We start from the raw sequence: 23,090 nt of genomic DNA, 5'->3' as shown, positions 1-23,090 counted from the left end.
CTAGGGGGCAGAGCAGGGATGGTGACTACCCAAGAAAAAAAATCATTCGATATACAGGGGGTGGGGGATTTTCATCTTGCTGACTCTGCTGTCAGTCAGGACCGCAGCCCCACACCTCAGCCGGGACATCTGGAGAAGCAAATGGCACACAGATGACAGGTAATTCCTTAGCTTCCCAAATGCTTTCCCTTAATCTCTTACCTTTGCTTCTGCGGTCCTATAAAGTAGGAAGAGATTACTGGCCCCACGAGACAGACGAAGAACCAAATCTCAGCCATTAAGAAAGCTTAACAACATGTATCATTTAGACCCTTCCACCTCAGCCTAATTCTAAATAAAAGGACTATTCTACTCACAACGTTTATTTTACTTTTAAAAAGCAAATACTCATTTCCATAGTGGTAAAACCCTGTGAAGAAAATGGCGCGTCACCTGAAGAGTAGTTCGTAAAGGCAGGGAGTGAGGTGGTGTGGCGCGACACAGCTGTCACAGCACACTGTCAGCCCCCACACTTCCCTTCTGAGGACTCCTGAGCAGCTGATCAAACACAGCTAGAAACTGCCCTCCGGTGAGTGTGCTTCGTATTTGGGGAAGCAAAGAAGCATAGACAACCAGGCAAACCAACAATACACCAATGAGAAGACTATCCGATGGGTCTAGACTCCAAGACAAGAACAGGAGGCTCCAGGCAAGCGGGGATAAAGAGTGACAAACCATTGAAAGGCCCAGTGAGCTGGAAAAATACAGGTACTGAACAGGACTGGGGCTGGAACAAATGAGGGTAAAAGTCAGAAGCCAGGGGCGACAGCAGATAAAAGGTGACCAGAAGACCAGCACGAGAGGAAGAGTGGAGATAAGGGTGGCTGGGAGTTTCTAGGCAGAGTAAGTACTCAGCCTGCTCTTTCTCAGACCACGCAGCTATGCAATTCTAAAATGTGCAAAGCAGGTAATTATGAGATAAACGTCTCCCAGACGACCCAAGGAAGCCAATTCCAAAGTGGCAAAGACTGATCCACACTACAAAAACCCACGGGAACGGGAGGCCAGATCCCTCAGCTAATGTGACTGCAATGGGTAGACTCTCAGTTTAAGAAAAGCCAGGCTCCAGATCCTCCCCTCTCCTCCATGCAGTCAAAAGAATAGTTCTGCCCTCTTTACTCTGGCAGAAGAGAGAACTGGTCTCCAGAGGACAAACAGAAAGTTTCTGGAATAGGGGACTACTGTATACTAGAAACACAACACACACACAGATATCTTTCAGAGATGCACCAAGCTGAAGTGATCAAGGAAACTCACAAAGGAAACCTCTAGAAAACCAGAGAAATGTGATTTATTCTGCTGTGCCATTCACCCAGTGATCAGCCATATAAGACTCCAGCATAGGCCCGGCAGTACAGGTGGTGGCGCACGCCTTTAATCCCAGCACTCAGGAGGCAGGAGGATCTCTGTGAGTTTGAGGTCAGCCTGGTCTACAAAGTGAGTTTCAGGACAGCCAGAGCTACATAGAAACCTTGTCTCAAAAAAATCGAGAAAAAGTAAGTTAAAACTGAACAAAGCTATGGTATGATGGTCACACAGGAAGAAACATACAACTGCAAAAGTCTGGATCCACATCAACGAGCAATACAGAAAATAAAATCTAACAATTCCCAGAAAACACATTTAAGGGAAGAGAAAAAAAATGATGGTACACCACAAAACTTAGTTGTAAACAGCATGTACGACCATAATCTAAACAGTGACTATCAATCCAACACTTAGCAAAAATCACAACTGTATGGAGAGGAAGGCGAGCGGGCAATGTGAAAGAACTGAGCCCCAGAGCGACGTCTAAAGGTGTGAAGGGAAAGCCCAAAGGAGCAGACGGAAAACTGGAACCCAACCTCCAGAGCAGGAGGCCAGCGGAGAGCTGAGGAGAGCTATTTGTGTTTATCCTACAGAACTGAACTGTTTAAGTATATGTGCACAAAATTTTATTTTATAAAATAAAATCAAGCCACCTTTAATCCCAGCACTCAGGAGGCAGAGACAAGTGGATCTCTGTGAGTTCAGGCCAGCCTGGTCTACAGAGAGAGTTCTAGGACAGGCTCCAAAGCTACACTGAGAAACACTATCTCGAAAAACCAAAATAAAACTTTAATTAAAACAATGAGTTGAAAAAAATAATACAGCAATGAGCCACAAGTCCTCTTTGATGGAGACATTGTTTATTGGTTATGGGAATAACAAATCACCTAGTACACTCTTTAGTTCAGCCTACCGACCTCACCCTGCAACAGCTCTCAGACAGACAGACAAGGCGCAGACTGCCTCTGTGACATTCAGAATTGCCGTGAACTTCTGCAGTAAATGATGAGGACGTGAGGCTGCAAAGGGCCAGGCCTTGCTCGAGGGACTGCAGACAGGAGTGTACAAAGCAAACACAATTCCTTCTCATAGTACTTCATTATAGGGGCAGAAAGGCTTAATCAAGTAATTACACATTTAAATGAGTTTTTTAAATGCTCGTGAAAAATCTCACAATCATTTAATAGATGGTCTTTGACCAACAGCGCTGGGAAAATTAGATATATCCATATGAAGAATGTGCACCGCATAAAAATTAACTCAGAATGGAGTCAGGACCTACACACGAGACTGAAACTCCAGGAAGAGATAAGGGAGAGGCACCATCAACGGCAGTGGCTGAGACTGAGTGAAGCCAGGAAGCTGTGTGGTGCCCTAAAGCTGGACCCAGCGCTTTAAGGGTTAAAGTTAAGAGGAGTGTGCGTTCAAGGGCAACCTGAGTCAAACAGGAAGGCCCTATTTTATTTTATTTTGAGACAGATCTCTCTTTGTAGCCCTAGCTGTCCTGGAAGTCTCTATGTAGACCAGGCTAGCCTCAAACTCACAGAGATCTGCCTGCCTTTGTCTGTCTGCCTCCAGTGCTGGGATTAAAGGAATGCTCCACTATGCCTGGCTGAAAGGCCCTACTTTTGTATGATATAGATGGGTGGATGAATAATAGATATATGATAGACAGAGATAAATAGAGGAATGAGACAAGTGAGCCCATAACTTAAGGATGCTGGGGTAGAAAGAAGGCTCAGCAAGTCAGAGAACACTGGGTGCTGTCAAGAGTAAAGAAGGCAGAACTTGGCTCCCAGTGAGCAAACTATAATGACATGGAACACGTGTCAGGTGCCATCTCCACAGGAGGGAGACAAGTGCCATGCTGCTCAACGCGGACGACAGCACAGGGGCTGTGGGAAGGGCTACAGGAGAGCTGAGGAAAGAAACCAGATGGCTTTGGAGGACAGAAGGCTGAGACAGGAGAATCGTGAGTTTGAGCCAGCCAGTGAAATCATGTTTCACTTAAAAATAAAATAAAAATAAAAAAGGATTCAAAAACATACAGCAATACAGTGACCTGGGGCTCTAGTCACAGCTACAGCTACTGAGGAGCTAGCTCACTGACAGTCGCCAGGGAAAACGAGGGGGACACTAAGGACAGCTATCTTGGTATGTGGACAGCTTGTCATCTTGCTTTGACTTAGTTACGAATCTTACCTTTTCAACAATGAACACATGTTGTGTGTGTTATGCTATGTATAAGAAGTTTTTAAATCAGACTCTAATTTGAAGCAGAACTGACCTCAGGCACCATCAGCCCCTGAAGCCCTGCAGTACTGGGTGAACAGACACGCTGCTCTCGCCTGTGTTTAGTCTTCCGCTAGTGCACAATCCTCCACAGGAGCAGAGTACACAGCTATCACCACTCATCATAAATCCTATGAGACCACTAGAGCGATGGGCCATGTAATTCAGAAAAACTTGCACCAACCATCACTCTAATTTTGGTGCTTAAAATGCACCAGTACCAGTCATCTGGGAAGTCTACATATCCAATACTGTACTACTCAACAATAAGAAGAGAATTCTTACATGGTTGCTTAGTTCTGATTAAGTTCCTGGGACAGCTTAAGAGAAAGGAGAAGACAGAAGGACCCCGACCAGAAGCATACATATCACTGTTTGGTCCCCTGAACAGAGGCGTGCATGTCACTGTGTGGCCCCATATACACAAAGAAGCCACACAGCAAAGCCATAGGAACAAAAAGGAACTGAGTGCTGCAAGAAGCTTGGGGAGAGGTCAGGAGGGATAGCTCATAGACTGGGTGTCCTTACATGTGATGCTCCTGCTGTCTGCACGACTCCATGAACACACCAACTCTACTACGTTCCTCCACTTACTTGAAAAGTTTGAAATTAACAGAACACAAATCATCATCTCCAAAATAAAGCTCAAGCTTTTAAAAGGTGAAAAAATAAAAAGAAATTTGATAAAAGTCTAAGAATTTAAAAAATTTATTTCCACACCTTTTTTAAAAAAACAAGAGGAGAATTAATAACAGAAATAGAGCTGGGTGGTGGTGGCGCACACCTTTAATCCCAGTACTCAGGTGGCAGAGGCAGGCAGATCTCTGAGTTTGAGGACAGCCCACCAGAGCACTGTCTGTGGAGAATGGTGACCATGAGCTAACTTACAGAGGGCTCTCGCTGCAGTAAGTTGGTTGGCGGTCTGGCTCTAGCAGGCCTATTCACTTCCTAACCAACCCCTTCCTACTCTCTCCTTCCCTTATTGAGATGGGGTCTCACTTTATAAACCTAAGCCGCCCTCAACCTCATAATCCTCCTGCCTCAGTCTTTCAAATTCTAAGGTTGCAGATATGCATAGGCACCTGGCTTTAATAATTTTCAATAAGCTAGGGGCTGGAGAGATGGCTCAGAGGTTAAGAGCACAGACTGCTCTCCCAGAGGTCCTGAGTTCAATTCCAGCAACCACATGGTGGCTCACAACCATCTGTAATGAGATCTGGTGCCCTCTTCTGGCCTGCAGGCATGGAGGCTGAATACTGTGTATATAATAAATAAATAAATAAATCTTAAAAAAAAAATAATAATTTTCAATAAGCTAAAAATGAACAATAAGGTCCAGAAGAGCCTGTCAGGGACTAGGCGTGGTAGCACACACCATAACCCCAGGACTTGGGAGGGTCAGGGGCTCATGTTTCCTTCTGGCAACAGGAGGGTCTCCAGGTCAGGCTGGGTTATATAAGATCCTGTCTCAAATGCAAAACAACAACAGCAAGCCTGTTAGGTTCCCAATGATCCTCCAGGGGCCTCATTATAGGAGAACTTTTATGTAGCTACTAGTGAAATAACAGCTATAAATGACAGCTTCATTCTTTTACGTTGGGTTTTTCATGAATATTCATAATTAGATTCTAAGCAGCTGAATTTTTCAATGCACTTGAAAATGTACTAGTTGCATGAAGATGAGTGGGGAAAAAAATAATGAGGATACTGTTCAAAAAATCAGGAGGAATGCCCGGGGTAATACACACCTTTAATCCCTGCATTTAGGAGACAGAGACAGGTGGATCTCTCCAAATTTCAGACCATTGTGAGACCTTGCTGATAGATAGATAGATAGATAGATAGATAGATAGATAGATAGATAGATAGATAGATTGCACAAATAGTAAAAATAAATAAAACTAGCTGGGTGTGGTAGCTTTGATCCCAACACCCAGAAAGCTCTCTTCCAGTTTAAGGCCAGCCTGGTCTACAAAGTAAGTCCAGGATGGTCAGGGCCACACAGTGAAACCCTGTCCTTTGAAAATAAATAAAAGCAAACAAAAATTAAAACTAAAAAAAAAAACAGCAGGAATCCTCAATTCCCAAAAATAACCCAATAAACTTTACTAAGGGCTGAACTGAAAGCAGGCTCCTTCTTTGCCAGCCATGGTAGCATTAATCTGTACAACCCCAGCACTCAAGAGACAAGAGAACCAGAGTTCAAGGCCCACCTCAGCTGCAGAGTTCAGAAATCAGCCTATCTCAAAAAAGAAAAGGAGAAGGAGGAAGAGGAGGAGAAGAAATCATCATCATCATCACCATCATCATCATCACCATCATCACCACCATCATCATCATCACCATCATTACCATCACCATCATCATCATCATCACCATCATCATCATCATCATCACAATCATCACCATCACCAGCATCATCATCATCACCATCATCATCATCACCATCATCATCATCATCACCATCATCATCATCACCATCATCATCATCACCATCACCACCATCATCATCACCATCATCACCATCCTCATCACCATCATCATCATCATCATCACCATCACCATCATCACCATCATCATCACCATCATCACCATCATCATCATCATCATCACCATCATCATCATCATCTGGGAGCCAGGTATGGCATACACCTGTAATCCAGGCAGAGGCAGAGAAATAGCAGCAGTCAAGACCAGCAACTACAGAGAAAATTCAAGAACATCCTAGAGTTCACATGCTATTATAAACCTTAAACTTAAAACAAGAGAGCACAAGGGGGTTTTAGAATCCATTTCACTGCCGGGCGGTGGTGGCGCACGCCTTTAATCCCAGCACTCGGGAGGCAGAGGCAGGTGAATCTCTGTGAGTTCGAGACCAGCCTGGTCTACAAGAGCTAGTTCCAGGACAGGCTCCAAAACCACAGAGAAACCCTGTCTCGAAAAACCAAAAAAAAAAGAATCCATTTCACTGGCCCTCCTCATTCTGTTTCACTGTTCAAGAAATACAAAACAAAATGGCAGCTATCCACCAGCTAAAGAAAGAAAGACATAAGGCCAATATAACTTACAAACTGGGAAGTTTCTAGAAAATCCAACACTGTATCACTGACCACTATCTAAAAAAGGAACGAGTCAGTCCTTTAAAATTACTCAAATTGCTTCTCAGCCTTGACTAAAATCAAGTATAAAAATTACTCAAAACAAGGGCTGAAAGTGTACGCCTGTGGAACAGGAGGTGTACCCTGTGGAACAGGAGGTGTACCCTGTGGAACAGGAGGTGCACCCTGTGGTACAGGAGGTGCACCCTGTGGTACAGGAGGTGCACCCTGTGGAACAGGAGGTGTACCCTGTGGTACAGGAGGTGTACCCTGTGGAACAGGAGGTGTACACTGTGGTACAGGAGGTGTACCCTATGGAATAGGAGGTGTACCCTATGGAACAGGAGGTGTACCCTGTAGTACAGGAGGTGTACCCTGTGGAACAGGAGGTGTACGCCTGTGGAACAGGAGGTGTACACCTGAGGAAGAGCACTTGCCTAGCATAGGTGAGACCTGGTTCCGTGTCCAGCACTTCACAGTCACTGCACAGTCACACATCCTTCAGAGCCCTGAGACATGAACTGCATATTGATAAGGAACAGTTATAAAGGAGTTTCAATGGGCTGCCAACACCCCAGTTAACACAAAGCTCAGAGACCCCAGCAGACTATTTTCTAAATCAGCCTGCACTCTCATCCCTGACTTGTTCAATGAAGGTAATTCCAATTTACAGTCTAAACCCGAAGCAGCTGTATTCAGAGCTTCACTGGTCTGAAGTACTTTCTATTTTTAGTTTCAATGATCATGCAATTTAGCTAATTACCATGAAATTTAAACTTTTACTAAGAGACACAAACAAGCTGCAACCTGTACCACAGAAAGCTCACATGGGCTGCCGTACACGGAAAGTTCACACGGGCTAAACCCTGTAGTTTCTTAAAGAACTTCAGTTCTTAGCGAATGTATTGCACCCTGGGACATGGGAGACAAGAAAATCCCATCTTTGTCTTGAATTTTAAAATGAAAGTCAATACAAACGAAGCTGCAGTTCAGGGTAGAGCCTACCAGACCCAAGACTTTGGGTTCAAGCCCTAGGCTAGCCCCAGAGGTAGAGAAAAAGCCTGCCAATAAAATGCACTCTGTAGCTTTACTGTGAGTGCACTGACCTGCAGGGTGGGATTGTATAAACTGCAAATAAATTCAGACACACAAGACACATTTGCATTTTTTTTTTTTTTTTTTGGTTTTTTGAGACAGGGTTTCTCTGTGGTTTTGGAGCCTGTCCTGGAACTAGCTCTTGTAGACCAGGCTGGTCTCGAACTCACAGAGATCCGCCTCCCGAGTGCTGGACACATTTGCATTTTTAAAGGAGGTCCCTTCCTGCTCTGTTTGTTTTTCCTTGAGTCTGTTCTATTTGAGAAGGAATCCCATAAATGCAGATACAAAATATATATCACCTCCAGTTATCACTTCGGGGGAGGACGTAGAGTAAGAAGGGAACTTATTACTCTGCTCCTCTAATTTCATTCTGGAGGAAATCAGCACTAAGATAAATGTGTTTGTCAAGGCCAGCCTGGTCTCCTGAGTGAGTTCCAGGACAGACAGAGAAAGCCTGTCTGGGAAAAAAAAAAAAAAGAAGAAGAAAAAAGAAAGAAAGAACGAAAAGAAATTCTGTCGCACATGTCATATAGCCTTTCATTTAATAAAATACTATAGATTTTGGTGGGTTTTGTCTTATTGGTTTGAGAGAGGGTCTCACACTACTACGTAGCTCAGGCTGGCCTAGAACTCACAATCCTTTGGCCTCAGCCTCCACACCTGGCAAGGACAGCATATTTTTCTTTTTTCTTTCTTTTTCTTTTTTTTTTTTTTTTTTTTTTGGTTTTTCGAGACAGGGTTTCTGTGTGGTTTTGGAGCCTGTCCTGGAACTAGCTCTTATAGACCAGACTGGTCTCGAACTCACAGAGATCCGCCTGCCTCTGCCTCCCGAGTGCTGGGATTAAAGGCGTGCGCCACCACCGCCCGGCGACAGCATATTTTTCAACTGCTGTTTAAACAATGTGTTTTTAAATTATCTATACATAAACCAGCTTTAACTTCAGAGAAACATCTCAATTATTTCCTTTTGTTTCACCGTCTCCAATCTCCAAGTTCCCAGTATATCAAACTTGAGACATGAGACCACAATGCAAATCATTCCAAGACTTAAAAGTACTCAAGTTTGAGAACAAATAGCCACAGGGGCCCTGTATTTGCACCACACTGGAAATACACTGGAAATGTAAACTCTGAGGCACATTATCAGGAGTAAACACAGAAGTGCACGGAGCAATGGATTAAGTTCACAATCCCAGCACTCAAGAGACTGAGGAAAGAGTTCAAGGCCAGCTTAAGCTACATAGTAAGACCCTTCTCAAAACAACAAAAAAATTCTGTAAGACTATCCTGTAGGCATATTTCAAAGCACAAAGAGATTCTGAAATCTACTTAACTCATACTTGTATATGTAACATTGAAAACACAAGTCATTATAACGAATTGAAATTCTATTTAAAAACTTCATTGGTTGAGGTCAGTTCCAGGCTTGTCCCTTAGCCACGCATCATCCTGATGTCCCCAGAGTGGTGCGGCTTTGCTTTACTCCAGGGACTGCTTGCTAGCTCTGTGGAAAGGCACTGCGAACAGGTGCTCAGAGTGTGAAGACTGTGATGGAGGAGGGTCATCTGTCTATGTGTTATTTTCATTGGTTAATAAAGAAACTGCCTTGGCTTTTGATAGGACAAAAAATTAGGTAGGCGGAGTAGACAGAACAGAATTCTGGGAGAAAGAAAGCTGAGTCAATCAGACGCCATAGCTCTCCTCTCCGAGATGGATACAGGTTAAGATCCTTCCCGGTAAGACACCACCTCGTGGTGCTACACAGATTACTAAATATGGGTTAAAGCAAGATGTGAGAATTAGCCAATAAGAGGCTAAAATTAATGGATCAAGCAGTGTTTAAAAGAATACAATCTGTGGGGCTGGAGAGATGGCTTAGTGGTTAAGAGCATTGCCTGCTCTTCCAAAGGTCCTGAGTTCAATTCCCAGCAACCACATGGTGGCTCACAGCCATCTGTAAAGAGGTCTGGTGCCCTCTTCTGGCCTGCAGACATGCACACAGACAGAATATTGTATACATAATTAGAATAGAATAGAATAGAATAGAATAGAATAGAATAGAATAGAATAGAATAGAATAGAATAGAATAGAATAGAATAGAATAGAATAGAATCTGTGTGTGGTTATTTCGGGGCTTAAGCTATCCATGCAGGAGCTGGGCAGCGGGACGCAGCCCGCTGCTCCCTTCTACAAGACTGCCTACTCCGCGTTGGTCCTGCCTCCCCTCCCCTCGGTACTATGCAGCTGAGAACGAATAGGATTTGAACTCACAGACCCAGCAGGTGAAGGTGCTTGCTGCATGAAGATGCCTGCTTGCCAGCTCAGATCGATCCTTAGAACCTAACGCTGCACAAAGTTGTCCTCTGACTCTCGCACAAGTGCAGAGGCCACTTGGGTCATCGGGTCTGGCGACGAGAGCCTTTACGTGCTGCCATCTTTCTTGCCCTTGATTTTCAGTAAGGGTTTAAGACAATGAAACCAGGCGTGGGTTTATATCAAACAAAGACACTGAAATACTACTATCTTCTATCACGGTAAAAACTAAGATCAGACCCAAATGGGAGATCTGAAACTAGACAGCAGCCGCATAGTACTGAACAGACTGAGGGTCACTAAAATACACACTTCTTACAATTTTTACTTTCTGTGTATGGGTGCTTTGCGTGCTGTGTGCCATGTGTGTGCTTGGCACCCAAAAAGACTGTAAGAGGGTGCCTAACCTGGAACAGATAGTTGTGAACTACAAAAGAGCTGTGAAGACTCAAACCCAGGTCCTCTGGAAGCATAGTCAGTGCTCCTGACTGCTGGGCCTTCTCTCTGAATACATGCTTTAAAACGATAAGATTTTGGCGTGTACATTGTTTAAAAATCACTGGTCTTGAAGCACTCCAAAGACAGAGGTAAGCTTAAGGCTGGCCTAGATTACACAATAAGACCTTGTCAGTAAAGAAAAAAAAATTAAGAGACAGCTAGATAGATAGACGGATGGAGGCTCAGGCTTGGTGACACATGGCTACTCCCAACACACAGGGGACATTCTGTCATGTTTAGAAAACTAAAAGTACATTATTATAACTACTGCACAAGTCACCTCATCACCTCTTTTCCCACAAAATAATCAGTCTGAACTGAACCTGGGACTAAAAATTGTCTTCCCAACAGCCAGGAGAAGGTAGAAACCTTATTAATATCACTTTATATTTATAAAAATAAATATAAGGGCTGGACAGATGGCTCAGTGGTTAAGAGCACTGCCTGCTCTTCCAGAGGTCCTGAGTTCAATTCCCAGCAACCACATGGTGGCTCACAACCATCTGTAATGAGATCTGACACCCTCTTCTGGCGTGCGGGCATACATGGAGGCAGAATGTTGTATACATAATAAATAAATAATCTTTAAAATAAATAAATAAATATAAAAGTTTCTATTTTTGATCAAAAATTATTTGTTGTTTTTTATTTTTTATTATTTATGTATTTATTTTGAGATGGGGTCTCTCTACACACATCCCTGGCTGTCCTAGAATTCACTCTGTAGAACAGACAGGCCTCCAGTTTAGAGAGAGCCACCTGCCTCTGCCTCCCAAGTGCTGGCTGGGATTAAAGGTATGTGCCACCATGCATGGCCAAAGAAAAAGTTTTGATAAATCTGGCCATGATAGCACATGCCTATAATCCCAGCACTGAGAGGTGGAGGCAGCAGGATTGAATGTTCAAATTCATCCTGAAAAATAGATAATAACAGTCTTGATGGTTCTCGCTGACTGCCGTAGAACTTTTTTTTTTTAAAGATATTTATCTTTATTGTGCATGTGTTGGTGTTTTGCCTGAATGCATGTCTGTGTGATGATGACAGAACTCCTGGAACTGGAGTTACAGATAGGTAGTTGTGAGCTTCTATGTGGGTGCTGGGAATTGAACTCAGGTCCTCTGGAAGAACTGTCAGAGTTCTTAACCTCTGAGCCATTTCTCCAGCCCCTGCCGTAGAACTTTTATGTGTGTGTGTGGGGGGGGGCGGTTTCCAGACCTGGTTCCTCTGTATAAAAGCCCTGTCCTGGAACGAGCTCTTGTAGACCAGGCCAGCTGTGAACTCACAGAGATCTGCCTGCCTCTGCCTCCTGAGTGCTGGGACTAAAGGGTTCACCATTCCACCTGGCTGAACACAGGACTCTTGAGGTGCACCTGCAGCCACTCCCTCTACCTAGCTGATCAGAAATTCAGATCTAAAGCCAGAAGTCCATGTTTTGTCAAACTCTCCCTTTGCTTTCCTTTGCTTTCCCTAAGATCTTCAGGCCTCGACTAAACCAACAACCTTCTCTCAAAGACAAAACCTGGTACTTGAGCAAGACACTGCTCCAGTTCATCTGGGGGAAAAGATCATTCCACTGTTCTGTGTTCTCCTACATTAGGGAGCACACGCACTTCTAACCAAGCACGTGCAGCCACATAAATAAGCTCACAAAAAAAAAAAAAAAAAAAGTGAGCTCTTTATTTTCTTTACCATCCTAGTACTTAAACCAAGATGCCACCCACACATATGGAGCAAATACACGGGTACTCCAATACTGCACATCACACTAACCCCTGCCCACCTACACATACTTACCTAAGAGAAATGAAATTTTCTGACACTTACACCATGGACAGCTTTCTCCCTGTCCAGCGCTCATCTGGAACTCCTCTGTCCCCTTCACCTCCTTGGGGACATCTTCACAAGGACACTGCAGGCTGCTGCTGTTTTTCTCCCTGTCCAGAGCTCACCTGGAACTCCTCTGTCCCCTTCACTTCACTTCCTTGGGGACATCTTCACAAGGACACTGCAGGCTGCTGTTGTTGTGTCCTGTGTGTCACACTTCTGAGTGACAGTGAGGGCGCCGTCTAATTCATCCCTGTACTGTAGGCTAGACCACACCCAGCAAGTCATCTGACCTATTAATGGGTACTCAAATAATATGTATTTGAATTGAACCCTATTACTGACCAAAGTACCAGTCATTAATGCCAGCTACCTCACTTTCTTCCGAAGTCCAAAGCGAAAGGACTGTGCTCTGAGCAGGCCTCTGTGCTCTCCCGGCTCTGTCACAGACGGCAGCTGAGCTCTGCTGCTGCTTTCGGTTCTGGTCAGTGTCTGTCACAAAATCTGTAATAAGTCACATTACGCTGGCATCTCATGTCAGCAACTACAAAAGACTAGAAAGAAATTCTCTGCTGCCAACAACGCCGGTGCTGCCTAGCCACCGTTTCCCACTGTGTGCGCTGCCAGGAGGCTCAGATAGGTTCCAGGCTCCCAGCACTGGCACCGCTGGGCTGATGTTTCTTCTGACCGTCCTCCCTAGCCCAGAAAGGAAGACCAGCCTGTGCTGAGGAAAACTGCTGACCGAGCTCGGCAGTCTAACCCTGAAGATGCCGGGTGCATACTGGTGTCTCAGGCTGAGACAAAAGCGTGACTGTTGTTTTTATCTAAGTCCTATGAATTCCTAAGATTCTTACTCCTTCGTGTGCCTGTCAACTTCTCGCTGGCAATGCCCCGTCCAAGGTGAATTTTATTAACATGATCTCAGTGCGACCAGACACACCAAACACCTAACCTTACATTACTTCTTTACCTACGCCCTGCACATAAAGATGGAAGGCAGCACTATGCTCTCCGTGTGGTCTACTGCGCTGAGCCAGGTGAGGACTCTCTGTCTGTGGACACTGTCAGTACTCACCAAGACCAGCTGTCTTAGCTTTCAGAGCTTAGATTTTTAGATTAGGATGTCCATCTTACACAAGCACTTCAAACATGTCAGGTTCTAATCTACATGGGAAGTAGAAAAAGACAAGATCTCCTGAGTAAACTGGGTGCACAGGGACCTTGGGAGAGGGTTGAAGGGGAGGAGAGTAGAAGGGAGGGGAGCAGAGAAAAATGTAGAGCTCAATAAAAATCAATAAAAAAAAATTTTAAAAAGGCCAGGTTTGGTGTTGCAGAGCCAGGTGGATCTACCTAAGTTCGAGGCCAGCCTCATCTACAAAGCAAGTTCCAGGACAGCCAGGGCTACACAGAGAAACCCTGCCTCGAAAACCAAAAATGAATGAATGAATGAATGAATGAATAAATGAATGAAATATTCAAAAATTTAAAAAAAAAGGGACTGAAAGATAAAACTAAAGCAAAGCAGTGGTGGCACACACCTTTAATCCCAGCACTCAGGAGTCAGAGGTCAGCCTGGTCTACAAAGCAAGTTCCAGGACAGCAAGGAACTTGTTACACAGAGAAACCCTGTCTCGAAAACCAAAACCAAACAACAACAACAAAAATTCTACCCTGTGCCAAGAAGCTCTACTACTGACTATAACCAACATATGGGCACCAAGAAAGATAAGAACATTCACAATCAAAATTATAAACGAATCTACTTGTCCATCAACAACAAAACAAATGAATTATCACAGCTATAATTCTAGTATTGTGTACAATGAAAAAGAAAGCACTCCTGAAACTCACATGCAACAGAACAAACTCCTGCAAGGGAAGCCAGAACAAAAGGAAGCATTCCTAAGATATCACTGAAGTAAATGCAAAAGAGGACAAAACCTGGCGGTATTCCCAGAAGTCTGTACCTATGATGGGGAAACGCTACTGGGGACAGTTCTTGATAATGAAGGTGTTTTCCTTCTTTTGCTGTGGATTTAGTTTTGTGACCCAGGCTGGCCTCCAACTCACTTGTAGCAGAGGATGACCTTGAACTTCTGATCTTCCTGTTTCTAGCCCCAGGTGTACACTAACACAGGCAGTTTTATGGGTGTTGGGGATCTTAGGTTTCCTGCAGGACAGATAGACACTCTACATACTAAGCCACATTCCTAGCCAATGTTTTCCTTTAAGACCACCGCAGTAGGTTCACAGGCACAGTCCTTTTGTAAAAATGCCATATAAATCCATTGAACTATAGAGCTCGGTTTTATGAACTTTGAAAAACTATTCTGAGTACTAGGGAGGTGGCTTAGTGATTAAGAGGCCTGGCTGCTCTTTCAGAGGATCTGGGTTCAGGTCCCACTCACATTAGGGGCTTATAATCGCTATAACTCCAGTTCCAGTCTAGTCAGGGCTATAAGACCCTGTCTCAAAAAAAATAAATAATGAACAAACAACACTGAATTCTGTGTGGCTCTTTTCTTCTTGGTTGTTTTGCTGTGTTCTTGTTGGTTGGTTGACTTGCAGAGACAGAATCTGCCCAGCACTATGATTAGAGGCAGGCACCACCACTCGTATCTGCACTGCATTTTCACACTTGCTCCTAGCAAGGCCAAGAAGAACTCACCCATTTCTATTGCTGTTTCTAAGTAAATACCTAAGTGGAGAAGTAACAGAGAAGAACGTATAGGATCCATGTTTACAGCCGGGAACTGGATGTGCATATTGTTCCTCTTTATCATTATGCAGTGGCACTTCTACAGAAGGGGAAGACGCTGGGAGACTGCCTTCACCTTAATTTACCCATTACAATCTACCTTAATGGAGGTCAGAGCCCTAAACCATTTCACCACAACCACCCCACAAGAAACAACCAAAAATTTGTTCTGGCTATTGTGGTTCTTTTCCTTTGTAAGGCCAAAGCCAGAAGAGTGTCGTCATGGGTCTGATTAAAGCTCTGGAATGTTCTAGCACCTGTTCAGTTCTGCTGATGAACAACACACGTACAGCATGGTAAAATCCAGACAGGACTTAACAAGTGAGGTGTATCAAACACAGGCTCTGTTATTGTCAAGGTTTCTAGGCGTGGTTGCTGCCCAGTGTCATGGATGGCGCATCTGAGTCAGTCACCCGTTCTCCTGTCTGCATCCTTCCTGGCACACCTCACATCACAAGGAACGAGCGTAACTAACACTATACGCAGACAGGTCTGCGTAAAACAGAGGAGGTTTGAGAGTGGCAACTAAAGAACTGTGTTTTTCCTCTTAGAAGGAAATATGAAGACAGGAAAAGCTAGTACTGAAATATACATTAACACAGATTAAAAAGATTTGGGGAGCATGTTACAAATCCAAGATAAAGCCGAGCGGTGGTGGTACACACCTTTAATCCCAGCACTCAGGAGGCAGAGACAGGCGGAAGTCTGTGAATTTGAGGCCAGCCTAGTCTACAAGAGCTAGTTCCAGGATAGGCTCCAAAAGCTACAGAGAAACCCTGTCTCAAAATATGAAAAGAAAAAAGAAAAAAAAAAAAAGAGGAAGAAGTGCCAAGATAAACACAGCGCCTAGTCAGGGTCCTATGAGGTTCCAGGTTGGGCTCACTGCATATGTATGATACTTTCTTTCATGAGTCACAAATTCAAGAGGAGGAGTCAGGTTCCAGAAAGTCCCAGACCTAGAAAGGTGTGAGATGGTCTGCAGTCACACACACTTTAGACTTAGAGATTTCTGAGGTGGTCCAGTCCACAGGGATGCCACTGTAAGCCATGACAGAGTTAAACCCTCCCAAATTAGATTTGCAATTCTCTATTCCCCAAACAGAAGCTGTTGGTGACTTCTCCCTCCAGCATGGAGAATTCATAAGCCATCATTACCAGTTTGTAGGGTAAAAGCTCTCTTAAAGTTCAAGGATATGAGTTCTTCTATTTTAATAATGCAGATTTTAATCCGAATCAAAACCTCTATATCACTTGCTACAAGACCTTGATTCTAACTCTAACCAGGCACATCAGGATTCCTTTACTTATTAATTCAGTTTTAAAAATAATAAAGACTAGACACAGTATTTTGGTCAGTTTGTCTCCATTTTAATCTCTTACTCCATATTCCAAATGAGGGAAAGCTGACATTCTCTATGACAAACTTACAAATATTTCTCTATCTGTCAAAACTAAAAATCTATCTCCTCATAAGCTTTTCTATGGCAGGGCACGGAAGCAGGCATTTGTTTGGTAAAACACAAAACATTTCACAGAAATGAAATGCTCACAGTTTAGAAATCACTCTGGGCACTAAGAATTTTACTACCTCAATCTCAATCTCTACTTTCTAATCTCTTGAGCCATTCTAAGACGGAGTTATTAGCATGAGACTTTCTTCATCCACCCTAACTCTGAAACTTGACTTTCCTGAACTAGCCTGGCACCGTGGCCAAACTGTTTTCATATTTCACAGTACATGTTGCTGCAAGGAGACGGTGCAAGTGCGGAGGACACCTGGGATCCCTCCAAACCCAAGGCTTAGGCTCTTTCATAAGCCCAGCCGTGGAAAACTACGTACCGTCTCTCGTGTTCAAGCAAGTTCCACTCTCAAAATGTAACTGCTGCAGCAATCATCAGAAAATCTCCAACCCATTCTTATCTCATGTCTAATTGAATGCACACCTACAATTACGTTTCAGGAACATTCCAGAGGCCAGAAGGTGACAGTTATCAGAGGGTGTACACCATTCGAGACAACCCAAACAAACTGTTCCCTGTAGCTTAGAAATAGCTAACTTTTAAAATTTTATTCATGACTGTGAGTGTGATTGGGGGAGGAAGAGTGTAATTGTCATAGTTTGTATGTGTAGGTCAGGACAACTTGCAGAAATCAGTTCGCTCCCTCCACTACACAGGTCCTGAAGAGAAAGAACCCAGGTCTGCAGGCTTGTTGGCAGACACCTTAAGCACAGCCATGGTACTCCTTATTAAAGGTATTTCTGATGGATTTCTCTGAGTGCCATAGTTTATCAGCCCTGTCATCACTGATCAAAACTGAGTACAATTTTTCTGAGCCATGCCATGTTGACAGACGCCTCTTTCTGCCACTACCTTTAACCCAGAATGATATAAGAAAACTATTATCGGGCTGGAGAGATGGCTCAGAGGTTAAGAGAACTGACTGCTGTTCCGAGGTCCTGAGTTCAATTCCCAGCAACCACATGGTGGCTCACAGCCATCTGTAATGAGATCTGGTGCCTAGAACACTATATACATAATAAATAAATTAAAAAAAAAAAAAAAAGAAAGAAAACTATTATCCCAAGCATAGTGTGTAGTTTAGCCCTAGCAAGGGGTGGCCGTAACTAAATGGCAAAGCACTGTCTACTGTATCTAAAGTCCTGGGGTCAATCCCAAACACCAACAGGAAGGAAAAAAAGGTAGAGCATGCTTCAGCCTGGAGACAAATGTTCAGCACTCAAACAGAACACACTTACAATCTGGGTGCTTTACTACTCTTCAGGAGATCTCCTAAGGATGTTTTGTTTTGTTTTGTTTTGTTTTTTGATACCAGATTGGCCTGGAAATCACAGAGATCTATCTGTTTCTTACCCATCCATACCCAGAGCTAGGATTAAGGGCCACACTACCACCTCTCATTTAAATTTTTCACTTCTGAATGCTTTATGGTGTTTTTTACTTTTGTTTTTCCGGTGCTGCTGTGGAATATTTGTTCGCAGAGACATGCCGAGACTGTCAATAAAGTTTATCTTGAATCAGAGGGCAGAGTTCATAACCAGCTGACCAGAATTGGTCATAAAGGTTTTGGAGGACCCAGAATACAGATAGAGAGACAGAGGAAGTAGTAGGAAGGGGCTTAGAAAGATTCACAAGCCCTTTCTGATTGAGAAAGTAGCTTCTCTGCCACTTCTCTGAGCAATCAGGTTCTTACCCTAATGTCTGACTCTAGAGTTTTATTTAATAACAGAACAATATAAGTAAACACTTCATCTGGCACCCCACATTGGGCGCCAACTATAGTTGAACTTTCCTGTGGAATGTCAGCCCCCAAATAATGACATGGAGACTTCTTATTAATTATGAAAGCTTTGCCTTTATCTCAGGCTTATTTCCAACTAGCTCTTATAACTTAAATTAGCCTATTTCTATTAATCTACATTCTGCCATGTGGCTTTTGCAACCTCTCTTCCATTTTGTATGTCTGACTTGTTCCCCGTTGAGCTGGTGCCTCCTGTACACCTAGATTCATCCTTGATGGAAGTGGGTCTTGTATCTTATCTGTTGCTTTCATTGGTTAACTAATAAAGAAAACTGCCTTAGCCCATTTATAGGCCAGCCCTTAGGTGGGTGGAGTAAACAGACAGAATGCTGGGAGAAAGAAGCTGAGTCAGAGAGTCGCCATGATTCTCCCACTCCAGACAGACGCAGGTTAAGATCTTCCCTGGTAAGCCAACTCGTTGTGCTACACAGAATATTAGAAATGGGTTAGATCAATATGTAAGAGCTAGCTAATAAGAGGCTGGAGCTAATGGGCCAGGCAGTGATTAAAAGAATACAGTTTCCGTGTAATTATTTCGGGGCATAAGCTAGCCATGCGGGCGGCTGGGTGCCGGGGACGCAGCCCTGCCGCTCATATTACAACACATCCTGAATTCCCCACTCTGCCTGGAAGCCCTGCCTAACTATTGGTCATTCAGCTCTTTATTAAATAAAACAGGTGCCTTAGGTAGGTGAGACAAAACATGGACACATCTTCACATACACAAATATACTGCAACACAGTGCAAACAAAAAACTTGAGTTACTGATAGAAAATGATGAGGTAAATAGAAAGAATAAATTATAAAAGTTATGAAACTCACAGCCACACACCATTCCAGTTCGAAGAGAAGCACCTGAAACAGATATGTGACGCAGATGACCTCTGAAATGTCTCTGCAAAAGCATCACGTTTGCCTAAATTACAGCTAGCTAACAAAAGCTGCATGATTTTTAGTACCTAACTCAAAATCCTCTGGTCCCTTATTTTTCTATAGTCTTCAAGGAAGAGAGTAAGTGTTAAGGAATTTTTGAGACAGGGTTTCTCTGTATAACAGTCCCAACAATCCTGAAACTTGCTCTGTAGACCAAACTGGCCTTGAACTCACAGAGATCCACCTGCCTCTGCCTCCCAAGTGCTGGGATTAAAGGTGTGCGCCACAACTACCCAGCTAAGCAATCTTTTAAAAATCTGAGAATAGCCGGGCGGTGGTGGTGCACGCCTTTAATCCCAGCATTTGGGAGGCAGAGGCAGGCAGATCTCTGTAAGTTTGAGACCAGCCTGGTCTACAAGAGCTAGTTCCAGGACAGACTCCAAAACCACAGAGAAACCCTGTCTCGAAAAACCAAAAAAAAAAAAAAAAAAAAAAAAAAAAAATCTGAGAATAAAAAACAGTATATTTAAGGGACTATGGAAAAATACAAAAATGCCATAATTTTTTTTTTTTTTTTTTTGGTTTTTCGAGATAGGGTTTCTCTGTAGCTTTGGTGCCCGTCCCAGAACTAGCTCTTGTAGACCAGGCTGGCCTTGAACTCCCAGAGATCCACCTGCCTCTGTCTCCCGAGTACTGGGATTAAAGGCGTGCGCCACCACAGCCCAGCGAAATGCCATAATTTTTAATCATTTACAATTTCCCATTCAAAAATTTTGCTCACATTTTCTGCTATGTACAACACATGGGGAAAATCCAAGACTAACAGTATAGATGAACACTTTTAACTATGAAGGAAATATATAAGAGTACTCACAGTTGTAATATTTAAAGTAACAGAAAACCCAGAAATAAATTCTAAGGAGCCAGGTATGGTGGTGTACATCATTAATTTCAGCACTGGGAAAGCAGAAGCAGGCAGAGCTCTGTGAGTCTGAGATCAGCCTGGTCTACACAGGGAGTTCAAGGACAGACAGGGCTATCCAGAGATACTTAGCCTCAAAAAAAAAAAAAAAAGAAAAGAAAAGAAATTCAGGTTGATGGCTATGCAGAGTGTAAGGAGAAAAACAAGTCTATGGGCCCTAAAGGGTATTTTAAAGTTTCAATACTAAAACTAAATTACATGTATAGCAGTGTCTAGTGTACACCTTCTCAAACTGTGAACACACATTATCTATGTTCTTTTATATATAATACTGCACAATAATACTGTAAACATCTAGGAAAATCGACTCAATTCCGGAAGAAAAGCACACAAGCTACAAACGTTCACAGGGAAGTCACTCACACTGACAAGGAAAAACCACATTTTATATGGTCTGTGAAGAAGCAACAAACCAAGATGGGCTGTCAAAACCCTGCCCTTCAGAAATTAGAAGAAATCTTCCTTAAAAACTTTTAACTAGACATGCTCAGAGAAGCTGGGAAGAATGCTGATAAAAACCAGGCGGATCTCTGTGAGTTCGAGGCCAGCCTGGTCTACAAGAGCTAGTTCCAGGACAGGAACCAAAACCTACGGAGAAACCCTGTCTCGAAAAATCCCAAAAAAAAACCCAGGAGCAGGACTTGCTGAGGAGAGAGGCCAGTCCCCTGCTGAGGCCTGACTACAACGGCCTGCCTGGGTCTTGAAGCCTCTTAGGCTCCAGAAAATCCCAGAGGCAAAAGCTGTGATGCTCTAGTGCTGTCCCCTCCCAGGCAAGGCAGCAGATTAGGGGGTTAGGACACTGGAGAAGCAGGGCTTCCGGGAGAAAGGGACCCTGGTGATGATAATGCAGTAAAATGAAAGAGAGAGAGAGAGAGAGAGAGAGAGAGAGAGAGAGAGAGAGAGAGAGAGAGAGAGAGAGAGAGAGAGAGAGAAAGAAAGAAAAAAGAAAAACAAAACAAAAAAACCCTGCTACTTTGAGGTAACCATGGCTCACACCTGTAACCCCAGTTTGCAGGAGACAGAGGCAGGAGGATCACAACTTCAAGGCCATCATCGTAGGGCCAGTGAGACCCTGTCTAAAAACACCTCTGCTGTTTCAGCTCCTCCAGTGTAGGTCCTTATAACGATTTTTGTTTCTAATTTAGATCTGTGTTGGAGAACAATTGATAAAATAAACAGGTTTCTGGTTTATTTTGTTTTGGAAACTCAGAATCAAACCCAGGACTCTGTGCATGTGTAGCTACTGAACTTTTATTCCCAACCCAAGAGAAGCACTAAAAATAGACATATTAAAGACTTTCTGATTAGGCAGGCAGTGGTACACACACCTTTAATCCCAACACACAGAAAGGCAGAGGCAGATGAATTTCTGAGTTCGAGGCCAGCCTGGTCTACTGAGTATCAGGACAGCCAGGACTACACAAAGAAACCCTGTCTCAAAAAAAAAAAAAAAAAGAAAAAGACTTCCTGGGCTAAGTCAATTGTCAACTCTGTTAAGGACTACAGTCTGCCGCCCACCTGGTATAAAGTAAAATGAAGCAAACACAGTGCTAAAGAGAGAAACCAGCAGTGATAAACACCCACTTGTAACCCCAAGATTGGAGAGACTGAAGCAAGAGAATCAAGAGTTGATGGCAGCCTTGGCTACACAGTGAGGCCATATGGAAGGCAGATGGGGCTGGAGAGTCGCTATTGCTCTTCCAAAAGACCCACGCTTGATTCCCAGCACCCACACAAAGGCTCATAGCCACCAGTAAACCCAGTTCTAGGGAATCCAATGCCTTCTTCTGGCTTCCCTCAGCACCAGCCCTGTATGTGGTGCTCAAATATGCAGGCAAAACACTCATTCACATAACCTTAAATTAAATAAAAATAATTGTTTTAAAGAGGGGGGAGAAAGAATTTTTGAAAGGGCCGGGCGGTGGTGGCGCAGGCCTTTAATCCCAGCACTCGGGAGGCAGAGGCAGGTGGATCTCTGGGAGTTCAAGGCCAGCCTGGTCTACAAGAGCTAGTTCCGGGACGGGCACCAAAACTACAGAGAAACCCTGTCTCAAAAAACCAAAAAAAAAAAAAAAAAAGAATTTTTGAAAGGTAAGGACTTTATAGTTTAGCGTGTATGTTCTTCATGTTATCTTCATTCCCAGTTTGGGGTTGTTAGTGGCAGTGGCTGCTTGAACCAGTCCCACTCTGTGGCCCTACTCATTAGGTAGACTGGAATTGCCTTAAATGCCAAGATCTGCTTGCTTCTGCCCTCCCATATGCTGTGCTTGATGAACTGTGTCACTGCCTAGAATCATTTCCACTTTAAAAAAAAAGAAGAGAAAAATTTAGCTGTAAGAAACATCATCAATGGGGTAAGAAGAAGAGTTAGCGGACCTTGAGTCAGAGCTATTCTCACTGAGTGCAGAGGACTGGATAATAAGAGATTGTACTTCTTTTCCTATGACCCCAACAATAGTTCTAGGTTCCAAAAGCAATATTTACTTAATAATGACGCTACAAAAGCTGTGGGGTCTCAATATTTAGGCATAATTTGCACACGTAGCATTAGGACTAATTAACAAACAAAATAAACATGAACATTGCTTCCTCTGATGGCAGAACAATCACATAGGACAGCACAGGCAGGAGGTGACGGGCTCCCAGGCCACCTGCATCCCAGTGCTGGGGAGGATACTGAGA

The 23,090-nt window shown here is 43.6% G+C and overlaps 1 protein-coding gene across 4 annotated transcripts in view; it reads right to left on the bottom strand.

Moving 5' to 3' along the window:
- Dip2b (disco interacting protein 2 homolog B) overlaps positions 1–23,090 on the bottom strand; it is a 194,789-nt gene that overhangs the window by 158,731 nt on the left and 12,968 nt on the right. The window contains exon 1 of one of the 4 annotated variants that reach the window (XM_057791490.1): positions 12,473–12,556. The exons of the other annotated variants lie outside the window; for them this stretch is intronic. Coding sequence (XP_057647473.1) covers positions 12,473–12,506 — 34 coding nt within the window. The 5' untranslated portion in view covers positions 12,507–12,556. Of the gene's footprint in view, positions 1–12,472; positions 12,557–23,090 lie in introns of those variants that run through there. 4 annotated transcript variants of the gene reach the window in all.

The sequence above is a fragment of the Chionomys nivalis genome, chromosome 17, assembly GCF_950005125.1.
Source record: "Chionomys nivalis chromosome 17, mChiNiv1.1, whole genome shotgun sequence".
In the NCBI taxonomy this organism is placed as follows: Eukaryota; Metazoa; Chordata; class Mammalia; order Rodentia; family Cricetidae; genus Chionomys; species Chionomys nivalis.
This window is presented reverse-complemented; position numbering and strand designations above follow the sequence as displayed.